Raw genomic sequence first — 13,186 nt, 5'->3', positions numbered from 1 at the left:
TGTTATCTGCAGATCTAAAGGAGATTGTACAATCAGATTATACAGTGTATGGTGACCATTACAGACTTCCAGGGACACACTTGTGTTTTCAATGATACTGCCTGCATGTCAGTACATAGGTGGGTGGAGGGGAGGGCATGTGTAGGGTGTGTGCTAATGAGGTCACCTGGTGAAGTACTTCCTGTGTCTTAACAATTTCCATGTCCTAAGGAAGTCATGAACTTTTGTAAGGAACAAACTGGAGGCTGAGGTATGCCTCATCCTAAAATACATAGAAATCTTTTTGTTTTCTGCAACAGAAGTCCAACAATAGTATATTGCTACATAAGGAAGCTGGAATTTATAAAAAAAAATGGTGACAAAAATATTCACCCCATAAAAGAACTCTCTCCAAATCTTAGTTGTCACAAGAGGAGTTGTCTCCATTGATTACACCCAGCTATGATATATCCTTTACCAGAAACAGCATTCACCAGGACAGGAAATAGAGGGAAATCTCTACTAAAAGGACACAGACAACAACTCAACCATTTATGATACTGACGGGAAGAGTAAAGGCCCGTACACACGTACCGATCGTCGGCATACAAACGTCGGTGGACGAAGGATCTGACGATTGTACGCGTGTTAGTATGGTGCCTCCGACAGATGTCTGCGCACAATCCGCGGACAAAAGTCTTTCTTGCAAACATGAAAATTTTTGTATGCCTACACCAGAACGGACGATTGTTCGCCTGTCAGTACACAATTCGGCCGACAGACCGCAGATTTGCAAGACTGGGCATGCTCAGAAAATAGAAAACACAGGGAAAGTTAACCATTACATGACATCACTTCTGCAGTCGGCGGACAAAATTCTTGTGCTGTCCTTGTGCTGTCTTTGCACTTTTCAGCAGACACCGACATCCCGGGGAGAAAAGAGGAACATTTGTATGCCGACCATCGGTACGTGTGTACGGGGCTTTAGAACATCCATTGCGTTTTCAATTTCTTTCAACATTCTTTCCCCTCCCTTCTTGTCCGGGTGACCGCTGTCTACGGGACAGTGAAAGGGACTTTACTTAACCACTTTACCACTAGAGGATTTTGCTGTCTTATGTCTGGGCCACTTTTTGCGATTCGGCGCTGTGCAACTTTAACTGACAATTGCGTGGTCGTGCGACGCCGTACCCAAACAAAATTTACGTCCTTTTTTTCCACAAACAGAGCTTTCTTTTGGTGGTATTTGATCACCTGTGTGATTTTTATTTTTTGCGCTATAAACAAAAAATAGCGTTTATTTTGAAAAAATAACAATATTTTTAACACTTTTTTTATATGAAATTCCCCCCCCAAAAAATGTAAAAATCTAAATTGTTTTAAATTTTTGGCCAATTGGTTTTCTGCTACCTATGTCTGGTAAAAAAAAATCACAATAAGTGTATTTTGATTGGTTTGCGCAAAAGTTATTGCGTTTACTAACTAAGGGAAAGATTTCTGTCATTTTTGGTGTTTTTTTGTTAACGAGTAATGGCGGCGATCTGCGATTTTTTTTGCGGGACTGCGACATTGCGCCGGACAGATCGGACCCTTGACTGACATTTTTGACACTTTTGGGGGTACCAGTGACATTACTACAGTAATCAGTGCTATAAATATTCACTGTTACTGTAAAAATGACACTGGCAGGGAAGGGGTTAATTTTATTGGAGAAGGAGGGGTTAATGTATGCCTGGTGCTTACTGACGTGTGTGGGGGGAGGTGACTGAGTGAGTCAGGGACAGATCGGATGTTCAGCTATGCTGAACACTGCGATCTGTCACTCCCTGTCACTTAGGAGATCCGCCCGCTCTGTTTACACAAGCGGGCGGATCTCCAAACTAGATTCCCCGACGATCGGGGAAGAGCAGCGGCGATCGGCGCCGCTCCTCCCCTGGCCCGACTCCCGCTGTGACTGAAAACAGCGCGAGCGCCGCCTACAGGGGAGGAGTCTAGCGACGTAGTACTACGTCGCTAGACGATAACGAGCCACATTGCTGCAGTAGCAGCAACGTGAGCAGACGGCAAGTGGTTAAAAAAAAAAACAGACATCAACTATTGGCTGAAATCCAATTTTCAAAGATGAGAATCTGATTTGCAGAAAATGTGGCACTTACTGAAAACTAGAAACATTTCAAAACAGAAATTTCCAGGGACCAAACTATGATATAGATGTTGCATATATACCAAAATGATTATACTGTAAAACACTGTAATAAAACATCTAATTGTATTCACATGTGAAAAAGTGTGTGAATCTTAGTTCTGTGTCAGAGGAAAAAAAAGTGATGTCATTTTGGCATTCAATGTAATGTTGAAGTACCAATGCTGTCATTTTTCAGCAAGTCACAGATGAGTAATACGTTATACATTGGAGTGATTATAATTAATTCCAGTCAGCACTTAAAGGAAAGATTCTGACTAAAAGTGAGTAAGTTACTTACTGGCAAGGGTTTTCCATTACTTGTGGAACGGTATTAATATACGGTGAAACTGGCTTCTCTACAAATGTCCCGAAGCCAAGCCGAAAGTTGCTGGTTAGCTTGGACATCTCTTGTGACAGAGTGGACCCCAACACCTGAATGGTTTTCAGATCATCATTCATGGAGGCTGACAGGTCCATTAAGTAATATAAATCTACAGGATAATCTTCACTTTGACGTACATGAACTTGAAATGTTACCTCTTTTCCTAATGAAAAAGCAGAAAATAATTATCATATAATGACACTAAACTCAACAATATCAGTGTTGCCAACCTACCAGATTGAAATTTACTGACATGACACCCAAAATATACTGGCACAGCCAAGTTTTTACTGGCATTTCTAAACGTTACAAAATTACAGCTTCTAGTGCAAATTTCTAGTGCAAAGGCTACAAACAAGTGCAATATGCAATTAGCAATGTGTTTAAGGTAGATATTAAGGCAAAAAAACATATTTTTTATTTTATTTTGGATATAGTAAGTAAGTAGCTCAGGGACAGGACTCAGGAGGGTAAGTCTCCATTCACACTAGTCCGACTTGTCAGTCGACTTGGTCAGCCTGACAAGTCACGCACTGTCGCGTCCCATAGTGTAGTACAGGAACGGTTCTAATAGGAGCAACACAAGTCGCTCCGACTTAGAAAAAGGGTCCTGTACTACTTCGGGGCGACCTCGGAGCGACTTGCATAGACATTCATTTTATGAAGTCAGTGCAAGTCGTGCCAAAGTCGCGGTCGCCGTAGTGTGAACCGAGTCTAAGAAATTAGAATACAAAATACAGGAAAAAATATCTGCGCATGGAATCTAATTAGAAAATAACTTGGCAGATACACAGCCAGAAAAATAGATTACACAGCCAATAATGAACAATAAAAACAAAAAGCAGCGCCAATAATAAATAAATAAAGTCCCAAAAGAGAGTCTCTAAAAGAAGTCAGATGGGAAAGGTCCTCCGATCACCAGTGTGCAGATATAGATTGCATCATTAATCACCACCTGACAAATCCAAACCGCTTACCAAAAGGTTTGACCCTCCTTTTACAGAGTAGTCAGAAACAGCAAGATCAAATCTGATGCAGACAACTGATGAAGATTTGAACATGGGGCCTTCCTCCTCCTTCTCACAATGATATCACCTCAGAACAGAAAAAACTCTGTTTATAATAGTGCAGTACGTTCCGACCAAATCATTTTAATGGAAGCATTGCACTTACATATGTAGATGATAAACGAGCATGTATGCAGAGCAAAGAAATTCAAAATCTGCGGTAAAAGAAGCGTGCTGATCGTCCGACTGATAGGTCCGCCTTTCAGTTGGACGCTTCTGAGGTGATATCATTGTGAGAAGGAGAGGGGAGGCCCCATGTTCACATCTTCATCAGTTGTCTGCATCAGATTTAATCTTGCTGTTTCTGACCGATCTGTGAAAGGGGGGTCAAAACTTTTGGTAAGCGGTGCCGGACCTTCAGAGCACCGTGCCGTAACTATGGGCTCCTGTGCACATGCGGCTCCAACCACTTACACAGCCAGATTCTGTGAACCTGGATGTAAGACTGGGAGAAGATGGAAGCTATCTCAGCAGTGACAGCCTGCTGCTGAAGGGCTTCATTTTAAGGAATATATATTTCATAATGTGCTATTATGCGATGCATACTACCGCTTTAAGGTAGGGAAGCCTCCCTGCTGTCAGAATTCAATAACTCTGTGGGAGGGCCTCCCCCATTCACCTCGAATGTGTGGATGGAGGAATCAATACATTTTCTTTGGTTTAACCTGCTGTTTGAACAAGAGAAAATGAATCAGGCATGGTCTACCTCACTGATCATAGGACTCAAATTTTATTGGAGAAATCAGCACTATATATTCACAAGCGAGTAACAAGAAACAGCAGTGGATAATGGCCGTAGAGTTCATCCGGAGGATCGATAGATCTGGGTGCCTGTGGAAGAGGATCCGACCGATCCGCTGTGTAGTCCGCTCGAGCCGATGGGAAACGGCTTGTCCTGAACCCAGGGGACACTGTCGGGGCCTCCGGCGGCGTACTTCCGGCTTGGACGTGGAGCGTGATGACGTAGGCAGGAGACGCGTTGTGGGAGCATGCGCTCCTTCCTCATTAGAGGCCTGAGGAAGGAGCGCATGCTCCGACAACGCGTCGCCTGCCTACGTCATCACGCTCCACGTCCAAGCCGGAAGCCAGAAGTACGCCGCCGGAAGCCCCGACAGTTTCCCCTGGGTTCAGGACAAGCCATTTCCCATCGGCTCGAGCGGACTACACAGCGGATCGATCGGATCCTCTTCCACAGGCACCCGGATCTATCGATCCTCTGGATGAACTCTACGGCCATTATCCACTGCTGTTTCTTGTTACTCTCTTGTGAGTATATAGTGTGCTGATTTCTCCAATAAAATTAGAGTCCTATTAAGGCCCGTACACACGTACCGATCGTCGGCATACAAACGTCGGTGGACGAAGGATCTGCCGATTGTACGCGTGTTAGTATGGTGCCTCCGACAGATGTCTGCGCACAATCCGCGGACAAAAGTCTTTCGTGCAAACATGAAAATATTTGTATGCCGACACCAGAACGGACGATTGTTCGCCTGTCAGTACACAATTCGGCCGACAGACCGCAGATTTGCAAGACTGGGCATGCTCAGAAAATAGAAAACACAGGGAAAGTTAACCATTACATGACATCACTTCTGCAGTCGGCGGACAAAATTCTTGTGCTGTCCTTGTGCTGTCTTTGCACTTTTCAGCAGACACCGACATCCCGGGGAGAAAAGAGGAACATTTGTAAGCCGACCATCGGTACGTGTGTACGGGGCTTTACACTTAGAGTGGCGCCTGCCTTTCTTCTATGATCCACTGCAAGTTTCTCTTCTTACTTGGGACAGAGCAGCCTTCAAGTGTTTAAAGACTTGGTTTTTTATGGACTTTTGGACTTTTATGTGCCACGCTAGTATAGATTTTCCACAATTTGTCCTATGTGATAGAAATTGATGGTATCCCTCTAATTTCTCTTTGTGCCAGTACATCCCCAGTGTTGTGTCTCACTGATCATGGGAATGTAGGTCCTGTAGACCTGTAGGTCTAATCATTTTGGTAAGGCTCCATGCACACTGGCTTAAAAATCGCTGCTTCTACAAGAGTTGTGTGTTTTGCCTGTAGAAGCAGCTCAATGATATCCTACGTGTCCATGCACATTAGGATGATTACAGCCATATTTTGAGTTCAACTTTTAGAGGCACGAAAAAAAAAAACTTTCTGGTTTGCGATCCTGATTGGAGCTTACTGGCTGAAAAAACGTAAAGCTCTCCTAAATTAGTCTAAACTTTGTACAAAAAAATGCTCTATATGAGTGTTTTTTTTCTGCCAAGGGAATTGGAGTTTTTTTAAGCCTAGTGCATGGAGCCTAAGGGTTCCTTGCGACCTGAAAACTGTTTCAAGGGATCCTCTGTGATAAAAAAGATTGAGAAAGGCTGCTGTAGACTGTGAAGGATATCTACAGAGATGAGTCACACAGAAGCTAGCCAGTAGCACGGAGGTTGGAGTGAAATACAATAAAATCTGATTACATTTAGCTTGTTTGGCTTACATGTGGACAATTCTACAGCGCTGGAAGAATGAGTAATACACACGCTGTTGGATTTGTGATGATTCTGTTAAAGGGCATGTATATCTGCCAGCTGCTTGTTTAAAGTGACAGTTATCTTTCTCAATAAAGAGGACCTGAACTGTGGAGGATGCACCCATGAAAGGCAGGCATACGGCGGCACTTACTAATCCTGAGTATTGCATATAGCAGCGATGGTGATACTATGGCACGAGTACCACAGCTGGCACACAAAGACCCCTCTGTGGGCATGCAAGCTAAGTCACTGGATCGCTCCCCAGATCCCCCCCCAGCCAAACCTTGGAATTGTTTTATATGCCTACATATGTCTGCACATAAATGTGTTCCTCCTTATGTATCAGTGCATAATGTCACACTTTTCCTCTACACAGGGCAGTGGTTATTTTACCTTTGCTTGGCTGGTTACCTGAGGATCGGGGAGTGTATCTGCTGTGGGGCCAGACTGCGCTCCAGGCTCGGTTGGTCCCGGAGCCGATTTGTGCCGTAATCCCCTGAGCTGTGCACTGGCATCCAGCGTCATATTTGGGTCCTGAAGCATTTTGCCTTGAAAAACCCCACTGGGACTTCAGTGGAAACCACTTTTATTTATCAACAAGTAATTACCATCATGGATGTAGGGCCCCAGGGTCCACATATATAATATATAGATTGAATGATTCATGAAACGCACCACCAACGCTCATGATGAAGAACCCCATTACTGTCAAAATCCCCTCCCACACCTTAGCGTTTCGTTGCTTAAAAGGACACAATGTTTTTTTTTTAGCAGAATTGTATGTTTTTAACCATATTGGACTAGGTGGGACTTTAGATGAGACCCAAGCTGGTGTTGCCTGGCGTCTCCATCCCTATAACGAGAAACAAAAGGAGGTTGAAGGATTGTAAGAGGTGCATGAAAGTCAGCCAGCCCCCAGTCTGATGTACTCACCCTCCAGTCTGTCACCAACCAAATAAAACCTGTCTCTTGGTACAAAGAACAGGGGTTTAGTTGACACACATTTGCAAACGCATGTGAAAGCTGCAGAGCCACTTCACGGCACCCTGTTTAAATCTGCAGTCCTACACTCTTAATTTAGTGTCCTCACACTGGAGGCACATGGCCGCTAATGGGTGGATGGGGAACAGGTGAGAGGGAGACAGCCCAACCTCCCCCATTGTATGTTTTTGGTCTCTTAGGGCTCATCTAGAGGGGTGATCAGTGCCATCCTCTATACAGAGCCACTGGCAGGTTTAATTCAGCGTTGGCACTTTGAATTCAATAAGTTGGTTTTCTGTTGCTGTTTGGGCACTCGGGCTCAATAAGGTTTGCCATCACTGGCCTATAGGCTCCCTTTTTTAAAAACACTGCTGAACTGCATCCAATTAAAAAAAACTGAACTGCTGGCATTCCTAATTGAAATATTAATTTATATAAACCAATCTGCATATTAGAGTATACTGTATGGCTCTTAGAAGCAGATCTGATCAATTCAATGCTAATATAAAGGTGAATATATTCTATGCAGTAATTCAAGGCTGAACTCCAGCCCTACCTTCAGTCTTGCACGTTGTACAGTCTCCTCTCCTGGACTGAATTTGCTTACCGAGGTCACTGCACACTGTGAGCTTCTCATAACTGTATTAGAAGTTGCAACAAGTCAGGTAGAGTCTGTCACATTTCCTGGCTGGAGGACATAGAGCAGCCTTTCTCAACCAGGGGCCCCAGGCACCCTGGGTGCTCTGAGGTTTATTCAGGGGTGCCTTGGCAAAATGTCTAATAATTGACCAAAAATGATATACAAACTGACATGTGGATGAAGCCTGCCTTTTAGTTACACAAAGCCACAGGTTTTTATTGTGCACCATTACAACCTTCTAGCTATTACATCATCAGTTGATAAGGAGGATATCAGTCGCCTGCATACCGTCCTTGTTTAATCCTTCCCTGCTCCTCTCCGTCAGCGCTGGGGTCACATTAGCTGACTGATGGAGAAAAACTGAGGGAGAAGAGAAACATTGGAAAACTAGTCAGTACCAGTTTGCAAAAGTGCATTAGCTTTGGAAGAATAAAACACCTCTAACGTTGGGTGTCTTATTTGTTTGGATGATGCTGCATTATGTAAAGCTATTAGAATCGTTTTTTACATTTTAGAATGGGGTGTCTCAAGACTGTCCATAAATTTTAAAGGGTGCTTCGAGATACTCCATCATTTTGAAAGGATGCCTTGACTGAAAAAAGGTTGAGAAATACTGACATAGAGCATCTTCTGGGCCTTTCCTCCCCAAACTAAAGGCCCGTACAAACGAAAAGAAAAACAGACGTCAAATTTAGTCTGACAAATGATCTGCCGATTTTCAGATCGTTAATACAGTGCATTCGATAACCGATTAGGAATTTTTCAGACGACAAAAACTGGATGTGCAGGCTATAAAGGAAGATATGCCCCCTCCATGACCAGGCCATTTTTTGAGATATGGCCTGCGTTATTTTAACGGACAATTGCGCGGTCGTGAAACACTGTAGACAAACAAAAGTTTGGTCATTGTTTTCCCCACAAATAGAGCTTTCTTTTGGTAAAGTTTGATAATCTTTGCATTTTTTTTTTTTTATGCGCTATAAACAAAAATATAGTGACAAATTTAAAAAATAAAACAATATTTTTTACTTTATGCTAAAAAACACATCCAATAAAAAAAAAATGAAAAAATCCTATTTCTTTACTAATCTAGGCCAATATGTATTCTTCTTCAAATTTTTGTTGAAAAAAAATCCCAATAAGCATATATTGATTGGTTTGCGCAAAAGTTATAGCGTCTACAAACTATGGGATATTTTTTACGAATAACGGCGGCAATCAGCGACTTATAGCGGGACTGTGATATTGCGGTCAACTAATTGGACACTAACTGACACTTTTGACACTTTTTGGGAACCAGTGGCACTAATACAGTGATCAGTGCTAAAAAATAGGCACTGTCACTGTACTAATGGGAAGGGGTTAACATCAGGGGAAATCAAAGGGTAAATGTGTTCCTGGCCAGTGTTTGTGTACCATGGGGGAGGTGCTTTTACAAAGGGAAGGCATAAATCTGTGTCCCTGGACACAGGATCAGTGCCTTCCCTACTAAGATCTGCCTTGTTTACATAGGCATTCTGCCTGTGTACTGAACAATTGGCGGGTGCCGTCAGACTTCAGTCCACAGTACTCTCTGCTGGGCTTCTGCTGTGTGTAATCACAGCAGGAGCGGGCCGCTGGCGGTAAGCTTGCGCGACCCGAAAGTGTCAGATCATGCACTAGGTAGGTGTGGCTGCCCTGTCAGAGTAATTCTACAGTCGTGAAGTGGTCAAATCATGGTTTTCCTCCTGGTACTCCAGTTTCCTCCCTCACCCCAAAGACATGCTGGAAGAATAATTGGCTCCTGTCTAAATTGGCCCTAGTATGTGTATGATGAATGTGAGTTAGGGACCTTAGATTGTAAGCTCCTTAAGGTCAGGGACTGATGTGAATATACAGTGGATATATAAAGTTTACACACCCCTGTTAAAAAGTCAGGTTTCATTGATGTAAAAAAATGAGACAAAGATAAATCATTTCAGAACTTCTTCCACCTTTAATGTGATCTATAAACTGTACAACCCAGTTGAACAACAAACTGAAATCTTTTAGGTGGAGGGTAGAGGGTAGTAAAAATAAAAAACTAAAATAATATGGTTGCATAAGTGTGCACACCCTTAAACTAATATTACGTTTAACCACTTGTTGGTTTTATTACAGCACACAGTCATTTTGGCTAGGAGTCTATCAGCATGGCACATCTTGACTTGGCAATATTTGCCCACTCTTCTTTGTAAAAACACTCCAAATCTGTCAGATTGCGAGGGCATCTCCTGTGCTCAGCCCTCTTCAGATCACCCCACAGATTTGCAATTGGATTCAGGTCTGGGCTCTGGCTGGGCCATTCCAAAACTTTAATATTCCTCTGGTGAAGCCACTCCTTTGTTGATTTAGATGTATGCTTTGGGTCATTGTCATGCTGAAAGATGAAGTTCCTCTTCATGTTCAGCTTTCTAGTAGAAGCCTGAAGGTTTTGTGCCAATATTGACTGGTATTTGGAATTGTTCTCACTTCCCTCTGCCTTGACTAAGGCCACTGTTCCAGCTGAAGAAAAAAAGCCCCAAAGCATGATGCTGCCACCACCATGCTTCACTGTGGGTATGATGTTCTTTTGGTGATGTGCAGTGTTGTTTTTGCACTAAACATATCTTTTGGAATTATGGCCAAAAAGTTCAACCTTGGTTTCATCAGACCATAACACATTTTCCCACATGCTTTTGGGAGACTTTGTGTTTTTGCAAAATTTAGCCGGGCTTGGATGTTTTTCTACATAAAAATAGGCTTCCATCTTGCCACTCTACCCCATAGCCCAGACATATGAAGAATATGGGAGATTGTTGTCACATGTATCACACAGGACGTTCGGGAGGAAGTAAAGAGGAGATACTGGAAGTGGCAGCAGGGGAGGCTTTCTTTTGTTTTCTGAGTACCTGAGTCCTGGGGAAAGGATGTATATCTGAGTGAATTTGGCTTACCAGAGGAGAAGGTTACCGGTGATGGTCATTTACTATGAGACCTTTAACCTACTGTATGATTCTGTGCCAAAGGTATAAAGAGTCCACGTTCCGTTAAGCGCTCCTGAGTCCATTGTGGTGGCAGCTACACTGGTGGAGGTTTACCTGTTTTTTCCCTTGGAGATACACTTGGTGTATTTGGTGGACTTCATACACTAGGAGACCAATATTTTCACTTTTTATGGACACTCTTTCGTCACTAAGTGGACTTTATAATTGCACTTTGACCCAGGAATAGTATAACGGTCCTTTCACACGGTCCGCATCCGCCGCGGGGATCGAACCTCCGTTTCCCACTGAGCAGGTTGATGACAGCTCCGTCTCCGCTCTGTGTGCGGAGATGGAGCTGTCCGATCCCCGCTGTCCTCTTTGGGGAAATTGGATGAGAACGGACTGCCTTTCCGTTCTCATCCGATCCGATCCGCTGGACGAATGGAAAATAGGGTTTCCATCCGTCTGGATTTCACGGATAGGATTGGAAGAGGATAGCAGCGGGTGTCAGCGGAGATGTCCCCGCTTACATCCGCTTTCCTATAGGGATGCATGGGGCATCCGATCAGGTCCGCCTGAAAAACTGACAGGCGGATCTGATTGGATCGTTCGCGTGAAAGGACCCTAAGCATTTATGTGATGATGCATATCACATTGGTTTGATGTTTGCTTTATGCACTCAGCACTCAAATGTTTACACTTTATTAACTGCTATACAAGTGGGAAGAATCTGACTTTATTATTTCTGAGCGCGGCACATATAAGGAGTATATAAGGTAATAACAATATTGTTGTATTGGAGTGCCTGCAGCCTCTTTTCTTTTTTTCCTTAGTAAGCGCAGTAATCCATCCTAAATCTATTACATGTACCGCACAGCCAGTACTTGCCAGATATTCCTGCAGCTCCTTTAATATTGCTGGCAGCCTCCCTGCCCAGTTTTCTTCTCATCTTTTCATCAATTTTGGGGGGACATCCAGTTCTTGGTAATGTCACTGCTGTGCCATATTTTCTCCACTTGATGATGACTGTCTTCACTGTGTTCCATGGTATATCTAATGCCTTGGAAATTATTTTGTACTCTTTTCCTGACTGATACCTTTTAACAATGAGATCTCTCTGATGCTCTGGAAGCTCTCTGTGGACCGTGGCTCTTACTGTAGGATGTGACTAAGAAAATGTCAGGAAAGACCTACTAGAACAGCCAAACTTTATTTGGGGTTAACCAGAGGCACTTTAAATTATGGCAGGTTTGTACTGCTCCTATTTAACACAAGTTTGAATGTAATTGCCTAATTCTGAACACAGCTATATCCCCTGTTATAAGTAGGTGTGCACACTTATGCAACAACATTATTTTATTTATTTTTTCTAACCCCCCCCCCCTAAAAGATTTAAGCTTGTTTTTCAATTGAGTTGTACAGTTTATAGGTCACATTAAAGATGGAAAAAGTTCTAAAATTGTTTATCTTTGTCTCATTTTTTTTACATCACAGAAACCTGAAATTTTAACAGGGGTGTGTTGACTTTTTTTAACCACTGTACAATATACTGTATATGTGTAAAGTGCTGTGTAAATTGTGGGTGCTATATAAGTACCTGAAATAAATAAATACATGAAGGCACAGCAAATGCAGTTTGTCAAACAACGCCTACACTTCCATACTAACGTCCACCCATCAAGGCATTTTGATGTTTGCTGAGGGCTTTTAGAAGGAGTACTAAGGCTGGGTGTGGTGATGTTTTTGTAAAGCGGAGTTCCGGCCTCAAAATCGATAAAATCGATTTTGGACCATCCGCTTGCTGAGGGCAACCTGAAAAAGAAATGGATACTGGCGAATTTTTTTTTTGGTCACTTACCTTAATATAGAAGAAAATATACTCACCTTCCTTCCACTTCCTCCCTCTGCGGCTGCGGCCTGCGCCGTCACTTCCGGTTTGTGATGATTCCTGGGAGCTGAACGTCATCGCTCCCAGGAATCAATGCGCCTGCACCGGCCCCGCTCGTCACTTCCCATGCAGGCGAGGCATTCGCTGCTAAACAGCTTCTGGGCATGCCCAGAAGCTGTGCAGGGATGCCGCGCCTGCACCGGAAGTGACGAGCGGGGCCGGTGCAGTGCATTGTGGGACTCCGACATCACGGAAGAGGACACGAAGAGGGACGCTGTGGCTTCAGCTGCCCACACCTGAGATGGCAGCGCTGGAGAAGACATTTTCAAGGTAAGTATTTCTTCTTACAGGTAAGTGCGACACGGGACAGTTCAGAGGCTATCCATTGTGGAATGTACTAGCCCTGACTGTCCCGGGGGTATTTTTAGCTAAAATTGACCCCCGAGGCCGGAACTCCGCTTTAAAGCGGTAGTATCCCGCTTTTTGACACTTTGACCTACAGGTAAGCCTATAATAAGGCTTACCTGTAGGTACAAATAATATCTCCTAAACCGG

The 13,186-nt window shown here is 43.5% G+C and overlaps 1 protein-coding gene across 2 annotated transcripts in view; it reads right to left on the bottom strand.

The window, feature by feature from the left end:
* Positions 1–13,186, bottom strand: part of ITGB6 (integrin subunit beta 6) — a 207,650-nt gene that overhangs the window by 93,511 nt on the left and 100,953 nt on the right. For both annotated transcript variants that reach the window (XM_082261028.1, XM_082261027.1), the window contains exon 5: positions 2,463–2,709. In XM_082261028.1, coding sequence (XP_082117154.1) covers positions 2,463–2,709 — 247 coding nt within the window. The remainder of the gene's footprint in view (positions 1–2,462; positions 2,710–13,186) is intronic.

The sequence above is a fragment of the Pelophylax lessonae genome (assembly GCF_965119305.1).
Source record: "Pelophylax lessonae genome assembly, chromosome: 6".
Lineage (NCBI taxonomy): Eukaryota > Metazoa > Chordata > Amphibia > Anura > Ranidae > Pelophylax > Pelophylax lessonae.
Note: the sequence above shows the minus strand (reverse complement) of the source record. Positions and strands in the feature narration are given on the sequence as shown.